Source organism: Pelobates fuscus, chromosome 12, assembly GCF_036172605.1.
Source record: "Pelobates fuscus isolate aPelFus1 chromosome 12, aPelFus1.pri, whole genome shotgun sequence".
Taxonomy (NCBI): domain Eukaryota; kingdom Metazoa; phylum Chordata; class Amphibia; order Anura; family Pelobatidae; genus Pelobates; species Pelobates fuscus.
The window spans coordinates 2,322,401-2,347,013 of record NC_086328.1 but is presented as its reverse complement, the minus strand read 5'-3'; the positions used below and the strand labels follow the sequence as shown (position 1 = coordinate 2,347,013).

General features: G+C 46.2%; 1 protein-coding gene across 1 annotated transcript; it reads right to left on the bottom strand.

Annotated features, from left to right (window-relative positions):
- Positions 1–540: 540 nt before the first annotated feature.
- CMTR2 (cap methyltransferase 2) lies at positions 541–18,072 on the bottom strand. The gene is made up of 2 exons (XM_063438337.1): positions 18,011–18,072; positions 541–3,226 (listed from the first exon to the last, which is right to left on the bottom strand). The coding sequence occupies exon 2, from the start codon at positions 3,162–3,164 to the stop codon at positions 933–935; it is 2,232 nt and encodes a 743-aa protein (XP_063294407.1). The 5' UTR covers positions 3,165–3,226; positions 18,011–18,072; the 3' UTR covers positions 541–932.
- Between the last annotated feature and the right edge of the window lie 6,541 nt (positions 18,073–24,613).

Sequence of the window (24,613 nt, the reverse complement as noted above, 5' to 3'; positions counted from 1 at the left end):
CATTGTAGTGAATACTATTGTTACTGTTGTGCCGTTTTGATATGTAGTGAGAATATATCAACATTTTGATTTATCGAATCCAAAATGCCTACAATGTACCATTCAGGTTATTAAAATGGCAGAAAAACAAACAAAACCCCTTCTGTGGGTGCTGTAAGAACAGAGCCGAGGATAGGCTGACTCAATACGTATTCCGGAATCTTCTGTTCGATGTATCCAGCCATCTGTTTGGATATCATTTTAGATATATCTAGGAGAGCATGCTGGGAATGGGTACCTGTGCATATGCTGGCATTAGATTAAAACGTTATAAGCCATTCAGTTCCTGATGGTCTGTCACAGCGACTACTTCAGTTCAATAAGGAAAATGACACAGTGACCCTCATCTCTTACTCTCTCCATTCAGAAACTATTTTTAAAATCATCACATTTCTTTACAGGTATTTACACACTGGAATTTATTATTTGTAGATAATGAGTTTCTATGTGATGCTCACAAGCTCAGAAATCAGCTATCAAAAAAAAAAAGTCACTAGCACATAAAAAAAAAGTATGATAGTTTAATGTGTATGTTGCAGTAAAACAAAACAATAACACATGAACCAATGTGGTATAATCTTAACAGCGATTACCCCGGAACTTGGACATCATTTATTACACAATGACAAGACCGGCATGATTGGGGCTTTACATAAAGCATAGCGGAATAAGAAAAGAACAATGCCTGGAGGGAAATGAAAGGAAAAACCACAGCTTAATGGGTACATTGCTGAAAGAACAGGCTTAGGAAACCATGAAAAGCCATATCGGCAGGTACTGACAAAAAAAAAAAAAAATGCACACACACACACACACACACACGTGTTTGCCTGATACGAAGGTGCAAACATACACAAAACTAATCTGTTAATGGTCACGTACTGATGGAAGGCTTACGTTTGGCCTCCATTTTGGGGAATATCATTTGACTGCTTTTTACAAGCCTTTTCACATTCTAGCTGCCCAAATACATGCAGTCTGTATTCAAGAATGGCAGTATTGAGGGTCCATAAAAATGCCAGCAAGGGCCCCTGTAGTAGAGCCTCCATGGGTATGAACTCCAACACCTGCTGGCTGACTCCAGAGCCCCTTAACTCCTCTGTCCTTTCCATTAATTGGAACAAATAATCCACAGTAGGGGCTGGTGAAGCATTGAACCCAGAGCAAATCAGTATGGCATCTGTTCCCACAGCGAGGCTGCTAGTTGGACAGGTGAATGTAATCAACTCAAAGCAGTGATACAGGATGTAGACTATACTGGCCGTAAAACGAGTGAAGGAAGAAAGGATAGGAAGAACCAAGGAGCCGCCATCTCGCGTCTGCTGCAAGCCCTGCAATATCCAAGTAAGAAGCACCTTCTGATAGGCAGGATCTCCATCATGGAGGACAGATAAACTCCTGAAATCTAGAGGGGAGTCAATGAAATCACAGGGTATGTTTTTGGCATTGAGAAACTGAAAGAGAGAATGAGCTCCACAGACTATGAAGTGTTCTCTGCTCTTAGACATCCTTAGTAACTCCAAACAAACAGCCTCCTCTGTCACACAGCTGCACATTGGACAGCTTGGGAACACTTCGGGACCCATTGAGATGATCGTAAAGCATTCATCAATGGTTTCATTTAAACATTTTATCAGTCTACTATCACAGAAAGGTGAGCTGTGGATCCTAGCAAGTTGTTTCCCCTCCACAATGAACCATTCATTGGTTTTTAACTCATCGTATGGTAACTGCAGAAAGCAATCAGCTCCAAGGTTCTTCTGAACATGCTCTTTTAACCAAGGACTAAAGAAGCCATTGGCCACTTTCTCTGCCCAGCTCAGCATTTCCAGCTGCTTCCTTTCATTAAAAGACTCTGAACGACAGGCCCGGACTCCCACCCATCGACTGTTCACACTGCACCCAAACTGTGGATTCTTCACAAGCCACTGCTTCCGGGGAATGCGTTTAACATGGAAATTTCTGATATAGTATTTAACTGCATAATCCCGCAATTCATTCAGACGGAATTTTTCTTGCTCCCCCATACATGAAAACAGATTGAGATTTTCCATAATAGTCTCTGTCTGATGCTTGTAGAACACATCACAGCATTCCTTGTGGCACCTGAGGAAGGAAGCTGGGATGGATTTTTGAGGGAATAGAGACTTTGTGACAATCTGCTTTCCAAAATTCTCAGTCATTTTAGATAGAAGACCCTCAAGTGCATCTTTTCCCAAGTAACCTAGGCATACGATATAGACCTCGGAGTTTCCTGCTTTGCTTGTTCCTGGCTTGATAACGTGTACTTGATCGAAGCAACAGTTCAGGAAGTACATAAGGTTAACAGAGGAATGCTCAAACAGGGTGAACATTTTCAAGACAAAAGATCCTCCCTGGCCAAGCAGCATCAGGCAGGTGACAACTTCGCAGTAATGAAGAGGAGACACGAGAGACTCCTGCTCCCCAGGATTTCCTTGACAATCAAAACTTCCGTCTGCGGTAACAAGATGGACAGTAGACATATTGCTGGTGAAATGCTGTAACTCAAACAGGTGTTTCAGACTCATGATGTCCCCGGTATTGTCAGGACCAAAAAACCACCAAGGCAACGTGTTGGCAATCAAGCGATCATCGGCAATCATAACTAGCCCGTCGTTGGCTTCATGGTAAGGGTTAAGAGTATTGGCTACCCAGTTCCAATCACAATGCCTATCTTGGGATTTTAGGAAATGGTTGAGGCTGGATACAAAGGCTCCTGGGGCTTCACAAATATGAATGGTGTTTAACTCCTTGTTCCATAGAGATTCCAGAGGTAGAAGAGGATATGAACACACAATCTCATGGAATTTACACCAAGCCTGTGTGCAGAGCTCAGCATTAGCACATTTTCTCACCTCTGACACTATCTTGCCTGCCCTGTTTGTGAACGATGTGTGTCGATGCCAGTCATCCAACTTTTTGTCGCTGAGAAGGTTCTTTACTTGGTTCAGGGAGCTTTTGAAGACTTGAAGCGCACTAAACTCCTCATGTTCACATATGAAGGCCTCGGAGAGATCAGGAAGAACCCAGTCTGTCTCCTTCACATACTGGAACCGTTTATTGAACAGGGCCTGGATCTCTGTTGCAATATCACATTTCAACATAATGGGAGCTTAGTATGCCTTTATTTCATGCCTTGGGGGTTTTCAAAAGAAGGCACAGTGTGCTGCAAAATAAATCATGCATTTGTTGCAAATTAAAAACTGTGGGGGGGACATATTTCAAAACCATTACATATCCCTTTCAAACATAAAATTGTGTGAAATACGTAAATCTTTACTAAAAGACCTTCTTCCTTCCCTGCAATCTCCTCCCTTTCCCAGTCTCTTGCCATCCACCACCATAATCTTTGCTACACAAATCATTTCTATAAAATAGATATTTTAGTGCACTGTGACCCATACACTCCCTGTACCCAGCTAGCACTGTGACCCATACACTCCCTGTACCCCCCTAGCAATGTGACCCATACACTCCCTGTACCCAGCTAGCACTGTGACCCATACACTCCCTGTACCCAGCTAGCACTGTGACCCATACACTCCCTGTACCCCCTAGCACTGTGACCCATACACTCCCTGTACCCCCTAGCACTGTGACCCATACACTCCCTGTACCCCGCTAGCACTGTGACCCATACACTCCCTGTACCCCCCTAGCACTGTGACCCATACACTCCCTGTACCCCGCTAGCACTGTGACCCATACACTCCCTGTACCCCCCTAGCACTGTGACCCATACACTCCCTGTACCCCCTAGCACTGTGACCCATACACTCCCTGTACCCAGCTAGCACTGTGACCCATACACTCCCTGTACCCCCCTAGCACTGTGACCCATACACTCCCTGTACCCCCTAGCAATGTGACCCATACACTCCCTGTACCCCCTAGCAATGTGACCCATACACTCCCTGTACCGCCCTAGCAATGTGACCCATACACTCCCTGTACCGCCCTAGCAATGTGACCCATACACTCCCTGTACCGCCCTAGCAATGTGACCCATACACTCCCTGTACCGCCCTAGCAATGTGACCCATACACTCCCTGTACCGCCCTAGCAATGTGACCCATACACTCCCTGTACCCCCCTAGCAATGTGACCCATACACTCCCTGTACCCCCCTAGCAATGTGACCCATACACTCCCTGTACCCCCTATGGCACTGTGACCCATACACTCCCTGTACCCCCCATGGCACTGTGACCCATACACACTCTGTACCCCCATGGCACTGTGACCCATACACACTCTGTACCCCCATGGCACTGTGACCCATACACACTCTGTACCCCCATGGCACTGTGACCCATACACACTCTGTACCCCCATGGCACTGTGACCCATACACACTCTGTACCCCCCTGGCACTGTAACCCATACACACTGTCCCCCCCTGGCACTGTAACCCATACACACTCTGTCCCCCCCTGGCACTGTAACCCATACACACTCTGTATCCCCCTAGCACTGTGACCCATACACACTCTGTATCCCCCTAGCACTGTGACCCATACACACTCTGTATCCCCCTAGCACTGTGACCCATACACACACTGTACCCCCTAGCACTGTGACCCACACACACTGTACCCCCTAGCACTGTGACCCACACACACTCTGTACCCCCTAGCACTGTGACCCACACACTGTGTACCCCCCTAGCACTGTGACCCATCCACACTGTGTACCCCCTAGCACTGTGACCCACACACTGTGTACCCCCTAGCACTGTGACCCATCCACACTCTGTACCCCCCTAGCACTGTGACCCACACACTCTGTACCCCCTAGCACTGTGACCCACACACTCTGTACCCCCTAGCACTGTGACCCACACACTCTGTACCCCCTAGCACTGTGACCCATACACACTCTGTACCCCCTAGCACTGTGACCATCCACACTGTGTACCCCCCTAGCACTGTGACCATCCACACTGTGTACCCTTCTAGCACTGTGACCCACACACTCTGTACCCCCTAGCACTGTGACCCACACACACTCTGTACCCCCTAGCACTGTGACCCACACACACTCTGTACCCCCTAGCACTGTGACCCACACACTGTCACGACAGTGACCCCTTCACGCAGAGTGCAACCTAACTATAGAACGTATACCGGACCTTAGAATGGCCGGGCTCACGTTAGAGTAGTCAAATGGGATAGCCAGAGGTCAAGGGATAACAGAAGACGGAATAACGAATAACAAGCCAAAGTACAGGGAACCAGAGAGTAGAATAGTCAAATAGAGTAGCCAAAAGTCAAATACCAGGAGAGAATACCAATATACATAAAGAGCACTATGGGAACCAGCAAGAACCACACTAGGGCGTCTTACTGCTGTCAAGACAGCCCTTTTATAGTGTGGTGTATTTTGCTTTAAAACCACGCCCCCAAAAGGTCCGGGTGCGTGGTTGCGTCATGATCCTGTCGGCTTCCAGCCGACGGCAGTGGCGCGCATGCGCCGAAGTTAGAAATTCCGCTCTGAGTGAGCGGCCGGCGTCAGAGGTGCCGTGCCGCTCAGTGAAGGAGGATGCTGTACTGCGTGGGTCCGAGGATGACAGGTAAGGTATCGTGACAGTACCCCCCCCACAAGGACCGCCCCCAGGGCGGTTAGAACGCCTCCTTTCAAATAAACGAATCAGGCGGGGGGCGTGCACATCAGAAGCGTCCACCCACGAACGATCCTCAGGTCCATAACCCTTCCAGTCTAAAAGGTATTGAAGTTTACCCCTAGAAAAACGAGAATCCAAAATAGACCTCACCTCATATTCGTTTTGTCCCTCCACAACTTCAGGAAGAGGAGGAGGGGTATTACGAGTAAACCGATTACAAATTAATGGTTTGAGAAGTGAGACATGGAACGAATTCGGTATTTTCATATTAGAGGGCAAACGAAGACTGTAACAAACAGGGTTGATACGCTTGAGAACCTGAAATGGACCAATGAATCTGGGAGCGAATTTCATAGATGGGACCTTAAGTCTAATGTTACGGGTACTTAACCACACTTTATCCCCGATCATGAACGTGGGAGCAGGTTTCCGATGCCTATCCGCATTGGCTTTGTACACACTAGCCCTTTGAGTCAATATTTGTTTAACCCCTAACCAAGTCTCCCTCATGTTCCTAACGGTGTTATCTACACTTGGCACTCCGGTAGAATGAATGGAACTCGGTAAAGTTGTAGGATTAAACCCATAATTTATAAAAAAAACGGGCTGTGTAAAGTGGATTCATGGACATGATGATTGTGAGCAAATTCTGCCCATGGTAACAGGTCCGCCCAGTCATCTTGATGAACCGAAGTGAAACAACGGATGTATTGTTCCAGGCATTGGTTCATCCTTTCTGTAACCCCATTAGATTGGGGATGATAAGAAGAGGAAAGGTTAAGGTTGATACCTAACTGTCCACAAAATGATTTCCAGAAACGAGAAATAAATTGAGGCCCTCTATCAGAGACAGTAAAAAAACAAGAGAAATAGGCGCTCACTAAATACACTTTTAGGGGGCAGCAGTGAACCGAGCAGGAATTCCCAATGCCTACTCAGAATAGTGAAACAAACAAGAAAAAATAGTGGTAAACCGCGCCCAAACAGTACAAGTAATAATAAAATCGTATACATACAAATAGTCCTATAATAAGGAATGTATGGAACCTTCAATAAAAAATACAAAATAGTAATGGTGCAGTATATCAGGCAAGTAAAAAGTGGTTAAAACTTTATAAAAGACTAACTCACACTTTGCAGAGCTACTCAGAGCTCTGCCGTATAGCGCCTAGACGGTACAATCCCCGTCTCGGGATGTCAAGTGCTGGTGCAGTGCGTGATCCAATCCTCAGTAGTATATGGAAGAAAATATAGAGATAGGATCCAATAGTACAGCATGTATTGCAAACAGTGTTGGTAAAAAAGGAAAAATATCCTACTTACAAATTTTGGAGCAAATATCTTGCTCTGGTATGTACAGCATACGGTGGTATAATCCCCACCAACGGATATAAATCAGGATGCAGGAAAATCAGGAACAGCAGATAAAATAGTAAAAACTATAGCTTTATTTAAAGTATAAAATATAACAAATATATATAAAATCAATAACTTAACGCGTTTCGCCCGGTCTGGGGCTTCTTCAGAAGTATAAAGTCCAAGTTTGGATAAAATCCGCTTATATAGGGGTTCCTGATTGGTAAAATTAAGTCCTGATGTGTTTTGGCTTCCTACTTCCGGGTCGCGCACGTCGCCCGGAAGTGACGTCATCATGTCGTTCCGTGGCATGCTGGGACATGTAGTCTCCCGCCGTTTGTGTTATATGTAACACAGGAAGTGATGCTAGTGTGGCTCCTGGTGCCTTATGGGGCATGTAGTTCACAGTGTCCTCTTTCACAGAAGTGTAGTTTCGTTACCCGGAAGTGACGTATCGCATTGCATGGTATCATGGGATATGCAGTTCGGCAAAATGCCGATATTGAATTGGAATACACAAAGGGAATAATAAGTAAAAAAGCCAAATGATGTCTCAAAAAACACTTAAGTTGATTATGAAGGGATAAACAAACATAATTATAAATATAGGAAATTATACATAAACAGTAAGAGGTAATTCTAATAAAGGAGACAACAAAGGCATATTCCTACATAGGGGGCAATAGTGTAATACATAAAATGGAGATATGATTAAAAAGTGAAGGTATATATGGAACACATAAACATGTAACAATATATAAAACATGTATAAAAAATACACATGCATAAAGTGAACCATGCATAAAAGTCTTAAAGTGGTACTTGAGAGGTGGTGTAAAAAATATATATATATATATATATATAATATAAAATATAAAAGAATTAAAGACGATAAAGTGGGAAGATGACTATATACTTATAACCTGTGATGTGCAGTCTCTATATACTATTATCGAGCATGAAAGAGGCTGTAGAGCTGTAAAAACTATTTTAGAAAGACACAATAAGATGAAAGAGGAACAGATAAATTTTATAATTGAAGGTATCTTTTTAATTCTTAATAACAATCGTCACTTCCGGGTAACGAAACTACACTTCTGTGAAAGAGGACACTGTGAACTACATGCCCCATAAGGCACCAGGAGCCACACTAGCATCACTTCCTGTGTTACATATAACACAAACGGCGGGAGACTACATGTCCCAGCATGCCACGGAACGACATGATGACGTCACTTCCGGGCGACGTGCGCGACCCGGAAGTAGGAAGCCAAAACACATCAGGACTTAATTTTACCAATCAGGAACCCCTATATAAGCGGATTTTATCCAAACTTGGACTTTATACTTCTGAAGAAGCCCCAGACCGGGCGAAACGCGTTAAGTTATTGATTTTATATATATTTGTTATATTTTATACTTTAAATAAAGCTATAGTTTTTACTATTTTATCTGCTGTTCCTGATTTTCCTGCATCCTGATTTATATCCGTTGGTGGGGATTATACCACCGTATGCTGTACATACCAGAGCAAGATATTTGCTCCAAAATTTGTAAGTAGGATATTTTTCCTTTTTTACCAACACTGTTTGCAATACATGCTGTACTATTGGATCCTATCTCTATATTTTCTTCCATATACTACTGAGGATTGGATCACGCACTGCACCAGCACTTGACATCCCGAGACGGGGATTGTACCGTCTAGGCGCTATACGGCAGAGCTCTGAGTAGCTCTGCAAAGTGTGAGTTAGTCTTTTATAAAGTTTTAACCACTTTTTACTTGCCTGATATACTGCACCATTACTATTTTGTATTTTTTATTGAAGGTTCCATACATTCCTTATTATAGGACTATTTGTATGTATACGATTTTATTATTACTTGTACTGTTTGGGCGCGGTTTACCACTATTTTTTCTTGTTTGTTTCTCTATCAGAGACAATATCATGGGGTACCCCATGTAAACGGACCACTTCTCTTATAAATATATACGCCAGTTCAGATGATGTAGGTAATTTATAAAGAGGAACCAAATGAGACATCTTGGAGAATCTGTCAATTATCGTTAATACGACAGTGTAGTTCTTAGAAGGGGGTAGGTCTACTACGAAATCCATAGCAATACTTGACCATGGAGTCTCTGGAATAGGTAAGGGCATGAGGAGTCCTATAGGACGACCCTTGGGCGATTTTGTAGTGGAACAAATATTACAAGCAAGGACAAACTCACGCACATCCTTCTTGTAGGAAGGCCACCAGAACCGTTCCGCCAGCAATGATGTGGTTTTATGTATCCCTTGATGCCCTGCCATTTTGGAGTCATGCATGAGGGATAGTACTCTATTCCGATAGGTTAATGGCACATATAGTTTTCCTTGTGGAACAGTCAAGGTAGTACGATCTTGGAATGTAGAGATCTCCTCTATTAATCCCGATGAGACTTTTGCATAGACAGTTGCTACAATACGATTATGAGGGATTAAAGAGGACATAACTTCATTGGAGGAAGTAACAGGTTCATATTGGCGGGATAGAGCATCAGCCTTAGTATTTTTTGACCCTGGCCTGTATGTAACAACATAATTGAAACGATTGAGGTATAAAGACCAACGTACTTGTCTGTCAGACATTTTCTTGGCTTCACTGAAGTAAGAGAGGTTTTTATGATCTGTAAAAATGGTAACAGGGATGGGTGACCCTTCAAGCAAGTATCGCCATTCTTTAAGGGCAGAAATAATTGCCAACAACTCTCTCTCCCCTATATCGTATCTCTTCTCAGTTTCCGTTAATTTTTTAGAAAAAAACCCACAAGGATGCAATGGTTGATCATCCGAAGGTCTTTGAGATAGTATTGCTCCTATCCCTGACTCGGATGCATCTACTTCCAGTATGAAAGGACGAGAAGGATCAGGGTGTCTTAATACTGGTGCTGAGGAAAAGGCTTCTTTCAATAAATCAAAAGCTCTTTTAGCTTCAGTACACCATTCCCTGTGATTTCTTCCCTTCTTAGTCATAGCAGTAATAGGGGCTGTTATTGAAGAGAATCCTTTTATGAATTTTCTATAGTAATTGGCAAACCCCAAGAAGCGTTGGATTGCTTTAAGTCCAACTGGTAAGGGCCATTGCTGAATGGCTTCTAACTTTTTCGGCTCCATTTGGAAACCCGTACTAGAAATGATATATCCCAGGAAATGCACTTCTTCCTTGTGGAACAAACATTTCTCCAATTTACAATAGAGACCATTCTCTAATAACCTTGAAAGAACCAATCTGACATGTTCATAGTGTTCGTTCATGTTTTTAGAGTAAATCAGGATATCATCCAAATATACGATTACAAACATTTGTAAAAAGTCTCGCAACACATCATTGATGAAGTCCTGAAAGACTGCTGGGGCGTTGCATAAGCCGAAGGGCATAACTCGATACTCATAATGACCATAACGAGTATTAAAAGCAGTCTTCCATTCATGCCCTTCTTTTATTCTGATTAAATTATATGCTCCCCGCAAATCTAGTTTAGAAAAGACAGTAGCTCCTTTTAACCTGTCAAATAGTTCAGTCACTAAGGGAATAGGATAAGCATTACGGATAGTAATCTTATTCAAACCTCTGTAATCAATACAGGGTCTTAAATCCCCTTCTTTCTTAGATACAAAGAAAAACCCCGCACCCGCGGGCGATGAAGATTTAGTGATAAACCCTTTCTTTAAATTCTCGGCAATGTACTCCTCTAATACTTTATTCTCGGCCATCGACAGGGGATAAACCGTACCTCGTGGAGGCATAGTACCAGGCAACAATTCAATAGGACAATCATAGGGACGATGGGGAGGTAATTTTTCTGCCTCTTTAGGTTCAAAGACATCTTTAAGATCAATATATTGGTTGGGTATTTGGGTGGTCAATGGTTCCATAGTAGGTATATTGATTAAGCCTACTGGTTTAATCGGAGTAATGCATTTACTGTGACAAGAATCTCCCCACTTAATGATCTCCTTCTTTTCCCAGTCAATCGACGGATTATGCTGGACTAACCAAGGAAACCCAAGTATTACAGGAAAAATAGGAGATGTTATCTGTTGCAGAATGATAACCTCCCTATGAAGAAGACCTGTAGATAATACTAGAGGAATGGTCTCCTGGGTAATAAGAGGTATCGATAATGGTCTACCATCTATGGCCTCAACGGCCAAGGGTGCCGATCTTTTTTGGAATGGAAGGGTATTTTTCTGCCCGAATGAGAGATCTACAAAATTCTCAGCAGCCCCAGAATCAATTAAAGCAAGGGTGGATATTTTCTTTCCCTCCCATTCTAAAGTAATAGGTAGAAGAAGCCGGAGATCTTTTTTATCATTGAAGGAGGACATACACATAACACCCAAGGCCTGTCCCCCTTGTGAACTTAGGTGCGAGAGTTTTCCGGCCGGTTAGGACAATTCACTCGTGTATGTCCCTTCCTGCCACAATACAAACATAAACCTTCCCTCCTACGGTATTGTCTCTCTGTCTCAGACAATCTTGTAGCCCCTAATTGCATGGGTTCTGGAGGGGTTTCGGACGAGGGATAGGTTAGAGCAAGACGTTCCGGTACTCTCCTAGGTCTCTCTCTGGTATTCTGCCTATACCTAAGACGTTCATCAATATGAGCTAAATATGTTATTAGCTCCTCTAGAGTATCTGGTAAATCTCTTGTGGCCACTTCATCTAGGATTCTATCAGACACTCCATTCAGGAACACATCTACGAATGCTTGTTCGTTCCATCTGACTTCTGCAGCTAAAGTACGGAATTCTAAGGCATAATCTACTAGAGAACGGGTATTTTGTCTTAAACGCAATAAGGATTTGGCAGCGTTAGTCTTTCTGCCTGGGGTATCAAAAGTTCTCCTGAAAGCTGCAACAAAGTTAGTGTAATTAAAGACTATGGGGTTGTCATTCTCCCACAAGGGATTAGCCCAGGTTAAAGCCTTATCTACTAACAGGGTGATAATATACCCAATCTTAGCTCTATCGGTAGGGTAAGCTCTAGGATGGAGTTCAAAATATATGCTTATCTGATTTAGGAACCCCCTGCATCCGTTAGGATCACCCCCATACCTGAGAGGTGCTGTAGCCTGATTGGAAGTGCCTGTAGGTAGCACTTCCATGGGATGTTCTTGGGGTCTCAGACTAGGAGTCTGCTCCTCCGGCTGGAGATAAGCAGTGCGGTTGATTAATGTCTGTACGGCGAGGGCGATCTGGTCCATACGATGGTCCAGCTCCTCAAACCTATTGTCCGCAACAAGCCCAAGAGGGTTAACACCTGCAGGGTCCATGGCCCTAGTGTAATGTCACGACAGTGACCCCTTCACGCAGAGTGCAACCTAACTATAGAACGTATACCGGACCTTAGAATGGCCGGGCTCACGTTAGAGTAGTCAAATGGGATAGCCAGAGGTCAAGGGATAACAGAAGACGGAATAACGAATAACAAGCCAAAGTACAGGGAACCAGAGAGTAGAATAGTCAAATAGAGTAGCCAAAAGTCAAATACCAGGAGAGAATACCAATATACATAAAGAGCACTATGGGAACCAGCAAGAACCACACTAGGGCGTCTTACTGCTGTCAAGACAGCCCTTTTATAGTGTGGTGTATTTTGCTTTAAAACCACGCCCCCAAAAGGTCCGGGTGCGTGGTTGCGTCATGATCCTGTCGGCTTCCAGCCGACGGCAGTGGCGCGCATGCGCCGAAGTTAGAAATTCCGCTCTGAGTGAGCGGCCGGCGTCAGAGGTGCCGTGCCGCTCAGTGAAGGAGGATGCTGTACTGCGTGGGTCCGAGGATGACAGGTAAGGTATCGTGACACACACACTCTGTACCCCCCTAGCACTGTGACCCATCCACACTCTGTACCCCCCTAGCACTGTGACCCATCCACACTCTGTACCCCCCTAGCACTGTGACCCATCCACACTCTGTACCCCCCTAGCACTGTGACCCATCCACACTCTGTACCCCCCTAGCACTGTGACCCATCCACACTCTGTACCCCCCTAGCACTGTGACCCATCCACACTCTGTACCCCCCTAGCACTGTGACCCATCCACACTCTGTACCCCCCTAGCACTGTGACCCATCCACACTCTGTACCCCCCTAGCACTGTGACCCATCCACACTCTGTACCCCCCTAGCACTGTGACCCATCCACACTCTGTACCCCCTAGCACTGTGACCCATCCACACTGTACCCCCCTAGCACTGTGACCCACACACTGTGTACCCCCCTAGCACTGTGACCCACACACTCTGTACCCCCCTAGCACTGTGACCCATCCACACTCTGTACCCCCTAGCACTGTGACCCATCCACACTCTGTACCCCCTAGCACTGTGACCCACACACTGTGTACCCCCCTAGCACTGTGACCCACACACTGTGTACCCCCCTAGCACTGTGACCCATACACACTCTGTACCCCCCTAGCACTGTGACCCACACACTGTGTACCCCCTAGCACTGTGACCCACACACTCTGTACCCCGCCTAGCACTGTGACCCACACACACTCTGTAGCCCCCTAGCACTGTGACCCATCCACACTCTGTACCCCCCTAGCACTGTGACCCATCCACACTCTGTACCCCCTAGCACTGTGACCCATCCACACTCTGTACCCCCCTAGCACTGTGACCCATCCACACTCTGTACCCCCCTAGCACTGTGACCCATCCACACTCTGTACCCCCTAGCACTGTGACCCATCCACACTCTGTACCCCCTAGCACTGTGACCCATCCACACTGTACCCCCCTAGCACTGTGACCCACACACTGTGTACCCCCCTAGCACTGTGACCCACACACTCTGTACCCCCCTAGCACTGTGACCCATCCACACTCTGTACCCCCTAGCACTGTGACCCATCCACACTCTGTACCCCCTAGCACTGTGACCCACACACTGTGTACCCCCCTAGCACTGTGACCCACACACTGTGTACCCCCCTAGCACTGTGACCCATACACACTCTGTACCCCCCTAGCACTGTGACCCACACACTGTGTACCCCCTAGCACTGTGACCCACACACTCTGTACCCCGCCTAGCACTGTGACCCACACACACTCTGTACCCCGCCTAGCACTGTGACCCACACACACTCTGTAGCCCCCTAGCACTGTGACCCACACACACTCTGTACCCCCCTAGCACTGTGACCCACACACACTCTGTACCCCCCTAGCACTGTGACCCACACACACTCTGTACCCCCCTAGCACTGTGACCCATCCACACTCTGTACCCCCCTAGCACTGTGACCCATCCACACTCTGTACCCCCTAGCACTGTGACCCATCCACACTCTGTACCCCCTAGCACTGTGACATCCACACTCTGTACCCCCCTAGCACTGTGACCCATCCACACTCTGTACCCCCCTAGCACTGTGACCCACACACACTATGTACCCCCCTAGCACTGTGACCCACACACTATGTACCCCCTAGCACTGTGACCCACAAACTATGTACCCCCCTAGCACTGTGACCCACACACTATGTACCCCCCTAGCACTGTGACCCACACACTCTGTAGCCCCCTAGCACTGTGACCAATCCACACTCTGTACCCCGCCTAGCACTGTGACCCACACACACTCTGTAGCCCCCTAGCACTGTGACCCACACACTCTGTACCCCCCTAGCACTGTGATCCATCCACACTCTGTACCCCCCTAGCACTGTGACCCACACACACTCTGTACCCCCCTAGCACTGTGACCCACACACTGTGTACCCCCTAGCACTGTGACCCACACACTCTGTACCCCGCCTAGCACTGTGACCCACACACACTCTGTACCCCGCCTAGCACTGTGACCCACACACACTCTGTAGCCCCCTAGCACTGTGACCCACACACACTCTGTACCCCCCTAGCACTGTGACCCACACACACTCTGTACCCCCCTAGCACTGTGACCCATCCACACTCTGTACCCCCCTAGCACTGTGACCCATCCACACTCTGTACCCCCCTAGCACTGTGACCCATCCACACTCTGTACCCCCCTAGCACTGTGACATCCACACTCTGTACCCCCCTAGCACTGTGACCCATCCACACTCTGTACCCCCCTAGCACTGTGACCCATCCACACTATGTACCCCCCTAGCACTGTGACCCACACACTATGTACCCCCCTAGCACTGTGACCCACACACTATGTACCCCCCTAGCACTGTGACCCACACACACTCTGTAGCCCCTAGCACTGTGACCAATCCACACTCTGTACCCCGCCTAGCACTGTGACCCACACACACTCTGTAGCCCCCTAGCACTGTGATCCATCCACACTCTGTACCCCCCTAGCACTGTGACCCACACACACTCTGTACCCCCCTAGCACTGTGACCCACACACTCTGTACCCCCCTAGCACTGTGACCCACACACTCTGTACCCCCCTAGCACTGTGACCCACACACACTCTGTAGCCCCCTAGCACTGTGAGCCATCCACACTCTGCACCCCGCCTAGCACTGTGACCCACACACACTCTGTAGCCCCCTAGCACTGTGACCCACACACTCTGTACCCCCCTAGCACTGTGACCCACACACACTCTGTACCCCACCTAGCACTGTGACCCACACACACTCTGTAGCCCCCTAGCACTGTGACCCACACACACTCTGTACCCCCCTAGCACTGTGACCCACACAAACTCTGTACCCCCTAGCACTGTGACCCATCCACACTCTGTACCCCCCTAGCACTGTGACCCATCCACACTCTGTACCCCCCAGCACTGTGACCCATCCACACTCTGTACCCCCCTAGCACTGTGACCCATCCACACTCTGTACCCCCCTAGCACTGTGACCCACACACACTCTGTACCCCCTAGCACTGTGACCCATCCACACTCTGTACCCCCCTAGCACTGTGACCCATCCACACTCTGTACCCCCTAGCACTGTGACCCATCCACACTCTGTACCCCCCTAGCACTGTGACCCATCCACACTCTGTACCCCCTAGCACTGTGACCCATCCACACTGTACCCCCTAGCACTGTGACCCACACACTGTGTACCCCCCTAGCACTGTGACCCACACACTGTGTACCCCCTAGCACTGTGACCCATCCACACTCTGTACCCCCCTAGCACTGTGACCCATCCACACTCTGTACCCCCTAGCACTGTGACCCACACACTGTGTACCCCCCTAGCACTGTGACCCACACACTGTGTACCCCCTAGCACTGTGACCCATACACACTCTATACCCCCCTAGCACTGTGACCCACACACTGTGTACCCCCTAGCACTGTGACCCACACACTCTGTACCCCGCCTAGCACTGTGACCCACACACACTCTGTACCCCGCCTAGCACTGTGACCCACACACACTCTGTAGCCCCCTAGCACTGTGACCCACACACTCTGTACCCCCCTAGCACTGTGACCCACACACACTCTGTACCCATCCACACTCTGTACCCCCCTAGCACTGTGACCCATCCACACTCTGTACCCCCCTAGCACTGTGACCCATCCACACTCTGTACCCCCCTAGCACTGTGACCCATCCACACTGTACCCCCCTAGCACTGTGACATCCACACTCTGTACCCCCCTAGCACTGTGACCCATCCACACTCTGTACCCCCCTAGCACTGTGATCCACACACACTCTGTACCCCCCTAGCACTGTGACCCACACACTATGTACCCCCCTAGCACTGTGACCCACACACTGTGTACCCCCCTAGCACTGTGACCCACACACACTCTGTAGCCCCCTAGCACTGTGACCCATCCACACTCTGTACCCCGCCTAGCACTGTGACCCACACACACTCTGCAGCCCCCTAGCACTGTGACCCACACACTCTGTACCCCCCTAGCACTGTGACCCACACACACTATGTACCCCCCTAGCACTGTGACCCACACACTCTGTACCCCCCTAGCACTGTGACCCACACACTCTGTACCCCCCTAGCACTGTGACCCACACACACTCTGTAGCCCCCTAGCACTGTGACCCATCCACACTCTGTACCCCCCTAGCACTGTGACCCACACACACTCTGTACCCCCCTAGCACTGTGACCCACACACACTCTGTACCCCCTAGCACTGTGACCCATCCACACTCTGTACCCCCCTAGCACTGTGACCCACACACACTCTGTACCCCCCTAGCACTGTGACCCACACACTATGTACCCACCTAGCACTGTGACCCACACACTGTGTACCCCCCTAGCACTGTGACCCACACACACTCTGTAGCCCCCTAGCACTGTGACCCATCCACACTCTGTACCCCGCCTAGCACTGTGACCCACACACACTCTGTAGCCCCCTAGCACTGTGATCCATCCACACTGTACCCCCCTAGCACTGTGACCCACACACACTCTGTACCCCCCTAGCACTGTGACCCACACACTATGTACCCCCTAGCACTGTGACCCACACACTATGTACCCCCCTTGCACTGTGACCCACACACTCTGTACCCCCCTAGCACTGTGACCCACACACACTCTGTAGCCCCCTAGCACTGTGACCCATCCACACTCTGTACCCCCCCTAGCACTGTGACCCACACACACTCTGTACCCCCCTAGCACTGTGACCCACACACTGTGTACCCCCCTAGCACTGTGACCCATACACACTCTGTACCCCCCTAGCACTGTGACCCACACACACTCTGTACCCCCCTAGCTCTGTGACCCACACACTGTGTACCCCCTAGCACTGTGACCCATACACACTCTGTACCCCCCTAGCACTGTGACCCACACACTGTGTACCCCCCTAGCACTGTGCCCCACACACTGTGTACCCCCCTAGCACTGTGACCCACACACTGTGTACCCCCCTAGCACTGTGACCCCTGAGATCTAGGTCACTATCTAGCCATTTGGCCCCTGCCCCAGGAAGCCCATAGTGTACCTGCTGCCGAGAACCCGGAAGTAAGCCATCTGACGTCGCATGCGTGAGTTCCTCTAATCACGTGACCAGGGGGCGTGACTGTGCGTCTGTTACCAGGGCTCCTGTTTCCATGGTGATGGCGGTTTAGTTCTTTGCTGAATGTGGCAGGAGGTTCGATACTCTGGCACCAGCAAGGCACAGTATGCAAATTAGCACAGCCCATCTCTGCAATACAGGAAATACAGGCACCCAGCCCTTATACAGAGTATCACATTATCTTATACAGAGTATCACATTATCTTATACAGAGTATCCCAACCCCTTATACAGAGTATCCCAGCCCTTATACAGAGTATCCCAGCCCTTATACAGAGTATCACATTATCTTATACAGAGTATCCCAGCCCCTTATACAGAGTATCACATTATCTTATACAGAGTATCCCAGATCCTTATACAGAGTATCCCAGCTCCTTATACAGAGTATCACAGCTCCTTATACAGAGTATCCCAACCCTTATACAGAGTATCCCAGCTCCTTATACAGAGTATCCCAGCTCCTTATACAGAGTATCCCAACCCCTTATACAGAGTATCCCAGCCCTTATACAGAGTATCACATTATCTTATACAGAGTATCCCAGCCCCTTATACAGAGTATCCCAGCCCCTTATACAGAGTATCCCAGCCCCTTATACAGAGTATCCCAGCCCTTATACAGAGTATCCCAGCTCCTTATACAGAGTATCCCAGCTCCTTATACAGAGTATCCCAGCCCCTTATACAGAGTATCACATTATCTTATACAGAGTATCCCAGCTCCTTATACAGAGTATCACATTATCTTATACAGAGTATCCCAGCCCCTTATACAGAGTATCACATTATCTTATACAGAGTATCCCAGCTCCTTATACAGAGTATCCCAGCTCCTTATACAGAGTATCCCAGCCCCTTATACAGAGTATCACATTATCTTATACAGAGTATCACATTATCTTATACAGAGTATCCCAGCCCCTTATACAGAGTATCACATTATCTTATACAGAGTATCCCATTATCTTATACAGAGTATACCAGCTCCTTATACAGAGTATCCCAACCCCTTATACAGAGTATCCCAGCTCCTTATACAGAGTATCCCAGCTCCTTATACAGAGTATCCCAGCTCCTTATACAGAGTATCCCAACCCCTTATACAGAGTATCCCAACCCCTTATACAGAGTATCCCAGCCCCTTATACAGAGTATCCCAGCTCCTTATACAGAGTATCACATTATCTTATACAGAGTATCCCATTATCTTATACAGAGTATACCAGCTCCTTATACAGAGTATCCCAACCCCTTATACAGAGTATCCCAGCTCCTTATACAGAGTATCCCAACCCCTTATACAGAGTATCCCAACCCCTTATACAGAGTATCCCAGCCCCTTATACAGAGTATCCCAGCTCCTTATACAGAGTATCCCAACCCCTTATACAGAGTATCCCAACCCCTTATACAGAGTATCCCAGCCCCTTATACAGAGTATCCCAGCTCCTTATACAGAGTATCCCAGCCCTTATACAGAGTATCCCAGCCCTTATACAGAGTATCACATTATCTTATACAGAGTATCCCAGCTCCTTATACAGAGTATCCCAGCTCCTTATACAGAGTATCCCAGCCCTTATACAGAGTATCACATTATCTTATACAGAGTATCCCAGCCCCTTATACAGAGTATCACATTATCTTATACAGAGTATCACATTATCTTATACAGAGTATCCCAGCTCCTTATACAGAGTATCCCAGCCCTTATACAGAGTATCACATTATCTTATACAGAGTATCCCAGCCCCTTATACAGAGTATCACATTATCTTATACAGAGTATCCCAGCTCCTTATACAGAGTATCCCAGCCCTTATACAGAGTATCACATTATCTTATACAGAGTATCCCAGCCCCTTATACAGAGTATCACATTATCTTATACAGAGTATCCCAGCCCTTATACAGAGTATCACATTATCTTATACAGAGTATCCCAGCCCTTATACAGAGTATCACATTATCTTATACAGAGTATCCCAGCCCTTATACAGAGTATCACATTATCTTATACAGAGTACCCCAGCCCCTTATACAGAGTATCACATTATCTTATACAGAGTATCACATTATCTTATACAGAGTATCCCAGCCCCTTATACAGAGTGTCCCAGCTCCTTATACCGAGTATCCCAGCCCCTTATACAGAGTATCCCATTATCTCATACAGAGTATCCCAGCCCCTTATACAGAGTATCCCAGCTCCTTATACAGAGTATCCCAGCCCCTTATACAGAGTATCCCAGCCCCTTATACAGAGTATCCCAGCCCTTATACAGAGTATCCCATTATCTTATACAGAGTATCACATTATCTTATACAGAGTATCCCAGCTCCTTATACAGAGTATCCCAGCTCCTTATACAGAGTATTACATTATCTTATACAGAGTATCCCAGCTCCTTATACAGAGTATCACATTATCTTATACAGAGTATCACATTATCTTATACAGAGTATCCCAGCCCCTTATACAGAGTATCCCAGCCCCTTATACAGAGTATCCCAGCTCTTTATACAGAGTATCACATTATCTTATACCGAGTATCCCAGCTCCTTATACAGAGTATCCCAGCCCCTTATACAGAGTATCACATTATCTTATACATAGTATCCCAGCTCCTTATACAGAGTATCCCAGGCCCTTATACAGAGTATCCCAGCTCCTTATACAGAGTATCCCAGCTCCTTATACAGAGTATCCCAGCCCTTATACAGAGTATCACATTATCTTATACAGAGTATCCCAGCCCTTATACAGAGTATCCCAGCTCCTTATACAGAGTATCGCATTATCTTATACAGAGTATCCCAGCCCTTATACAGAGTATCCCAGCCCCTTATACAGAGCATCCCAGCCCTTATACAGAGTATCCCAGCCCTTATACAGAGTATCCCAGCCCCTTATACAGAGTATCCCAGCCCCTTATACAGAGTATCCCAGCCCTTATACAGAGTATCACAGCTCCTTATACAGAGTGTCCCAGCCCTTTATACAGAGTATCTCAGCTCCTTATACAGAGTATCCCAGCCCTTATACAGAGTATCCCAGCCCTTATACAGAGTATCACAGCTCCTTATACAGAGTATCCCAACCCTTATACAGAGTATCCCAGCTCCTTATACAGAGTATCCCAGCCCTTATACAGAGTATCACAGCTCCTTATACAGAGTATCCCAACCCCTTATACAGAGTATCCCAACCCCTTATACAGAGTATCCCAGCCCCTTATACAGAGTATCCCAGCTCCTTATACAGAGTATCCCAGCCCTTATACAGAGTATCCCAGCCCTTATACAGAGTATCACATTATCTTATACAGAGTATCCCAGCCCCTTATACAGAGTATCACATTATCTTATACAGAGTATCACATTATCTTATACAGAGTATCCCAGCTCCTTATACAGAGTATCCCAGCCCTTATACAGAGTATCACATTATCTTATACAGAGTATCCCAGCCCCTTATACAGAGTATCACATTATCTTATACAGAGTATCCCAGCTCCTTATACAGAGTATCCCAGCCCTTATACAGAGTATCACATTATCTTATACAGAGTATCCCAGCCCCTTATACAGAGTATCACATTATCTTATACAGAGTATCCCAGCCCTTATACAGAGTATCCCAGCTCCTTATACAGAGTATCCCAGCCCTTATACAGAGTATCCCAGCCCTTATACAGGAGTATCACAGCCTGTCAATCTGTACTTTGAATGTAACTTGAAAATAATGTGTATTTCGTGCGGCGTTAGTGCGGTTAGTTATGCTGGGATCTGAGCGGTACTTTCACAAAATATGCGCTCAGACCCCAGCTATCTACCGAACGTCCATTTGTTTAAATATGATGAATAATGTTAAAGTTATGCATTTTCATGTAAAATATTGGTTCTGCTGCACGGAGGGATAAATGATGTTCGTAACTCCTGTAATTTGGTGTTTGTAACTCCTGTAAACGGTGTTTGTAACTCCTGTAAACGGTGTTTGTAACTCCTGTAAACGGTGTTTGTAACTCCTGTAAACGGTATTTGTAACTCCTGTAAATGGTGTTTGTACGTCCTGTAAATGGTGTTTGTACGTCCTGTAAATGGTGTTTGTATGTCCTGTAAATGGTGTTTGTACGTCCTGTAAATGGTGTTTGTACGTCCTGTAAATGGTGTTTGTAACTCCTGTAATTTGGTGTTTGTACGTCCTGTAAATGGTGTTTGTACGTCCTGTAAATGGTGTTTGTACGTCCTGTAAATGGTGTTTGTACGTCCTGTAAATGGTGTTTGTACGTCCTGTAAATGGTGTTTGTACGTCCTGTAAATGGTGTTTGTACGTCCTGTAATTTGGTGTTTGTGCGTCCTGTAAATGGTGTTTGTACGTCCTGTAAATGGTGTTTGTACGTCCTGTAAATGGTGTTTGTACATCCTGTAAATGGTGTTTGTAACTCCTGTAATTTGTTGTTTGTACGTCCTGTAAATGGTGTTTGTACGTCCTGTAAATGGTGTTTGTACGTCCTGTAAATGGTGTTTGTACGTCCTGTAAATGGTGTTTGTACGTCCTGTAAATGGTGTTTGTACGTCCTGTAAATGGTGTTTGTACGTCCTGTAATTTGGTGTTTGTACGTCCTGTAAATGGTGTTTGTACGTCCTGTAAATGGTGTTTGTACGTCCTGTAAATGGTGTTTGTACATCCTGTAAATGGTGTTTGTAACTCCTGTAATTTGTTGTTTGTACGTCCTGTAAATGGTGTTTGTACGTCCTGTAAATGGTGTTTGTACGTCCTGTAAATGGTGTTTGTACGTCCTGTAAATGGTGTTTGTACGTCCTGTAAATGGTGTTTGTACTGTCAGGATTACAAGTCTATCCAGCACGCAGTACTGTGTCACACCTAGGACTAAGGATAACGTATAACCGGACCTTAGAATGGCCGGACTTAATGTCTCCAAGAATAGTCAAAATACTAGCCGAGGTCAGGGACACAGAATCAGACACAATGATAAGGGAAAGCCAAAAGTCAAAGATACCAGATATCAGGGAAGTCAAAACAAAGCCAAAGCCAAATACCAGAAACTCAAGATCGGGAACGCACTCTCGGATAACCATACACATGAAACCACGACAGGGCAATGAGCAAGAGGAGAACTGGGCCTAAATACCCCTCCTGTGGATCCGATTGGCTGTAACCGGCCTTTGACCTCAAAGGCAATTACCAGGTTTCCATTTGCATGATTGCTGCTCAGCACTAACTCTCCTGTGGATTTTATTGCTGCTCGGCACAACTTTTCCTGTCAGGACAGTAAATGCCATTAACCACATTTTTATGTGCGGATGAATACGTGACATGTACATCCTGTAAATGGTGTTTGTAACTCCTGTAATTTGGTGTTTGCAACTCATGTAAATTATGTTTGTAATTCCTGTAAATGGTGTTTGTAACTTCTTTAAATGATGCGTGTAACTCCTGTTGTTGGTGTTTATAACTCGTGTTGTTGGTGTTTATAACTCCTGTTATTGGTGTTTGTAACTCGTGTTGTTGGTGTTTGTAACTCCTGTTATTGGTGTTTGTAACTCGTGTTGTTGGTGTTTGTAACTCCTGTTATTGGTGTTTGTAACTCGTGTTGTTGGTGTTTGTAACTCCTGTTATTGGTGTTTGTAACTCCTGTTATTGGTGTTTGTAACTCGTGTTGTTGGTGTTTGTAACTCCTGTTTTTGGTGTTTGTTTGTAACTCCTGTTTTTGGTGTTTGTAACTCGTGTTGTTGGTGTTTGTAACTCCTGTTATTGGTGTTTGTAACTCCTGTTATTGGTGTTTGTAACTCGTGTTGTTGGTGTTTGTAACTCCTGTTATTGGTGTTTGTAACTCGTGTTGTTGGTGTTTGTAACTCCTGTTTTTGGTGTTTGTTTGTAACTCCTGTTTTTGGTGTTTGTAACTCGTGTTGTTGGTGTTTGTAACTCCTGTTATTGGTGTTTGTAACTCCTGTTATTGGTGTTTGTAACTCGTGTTGTTGGTGTTTGTAACTCCTGTTTTTGGTGTTTGTTTGTAACTCCTGTTTTTGGTGTTTGTAACTCGTGTTGTTGGTGTTTGTAACTCCTGTTATTGGTGTTTGTAACTCTTGTTGTTGGTGTTTGTAACTCTTGTTGTTGGTGTTTGTAAGTCCTTCTACTGGTATGTCTTAAATCCTGTTTTATATATGATCCAATATTGCTGTACCACTTTCTAATACATTACTGGGCATTGTATAGAAGGTTAACACATTTCTGTCATTAATAATACATTTGCTATAATTTCTTCTGCCCCTGTCTGAAAATGTCATTCTTTTAGATAATAATTGTATTCTGTAACTAAGCGCACACAGCGCACAGCGCACAGCGCACACACATCACACAGCACACATAACATACACAGTACACCCAGCGCACACAGCACACACAACATACACAGCACACACCACGCACACTGCACACACAGCGCACACAGCACACACAGCACACACAAAATACACAGCTCACAGCACACACAACATACA

Bases quoted from the DNA above. Each gene is read 5' to 3' on its own strand.
- CMTR2 (XM_063438337.1), bottom strand. From the start codon at position 3,164: ATGTTGAAATGTGATATTGCAACAGAGATCCAGGCCCTGTTCAATAAA.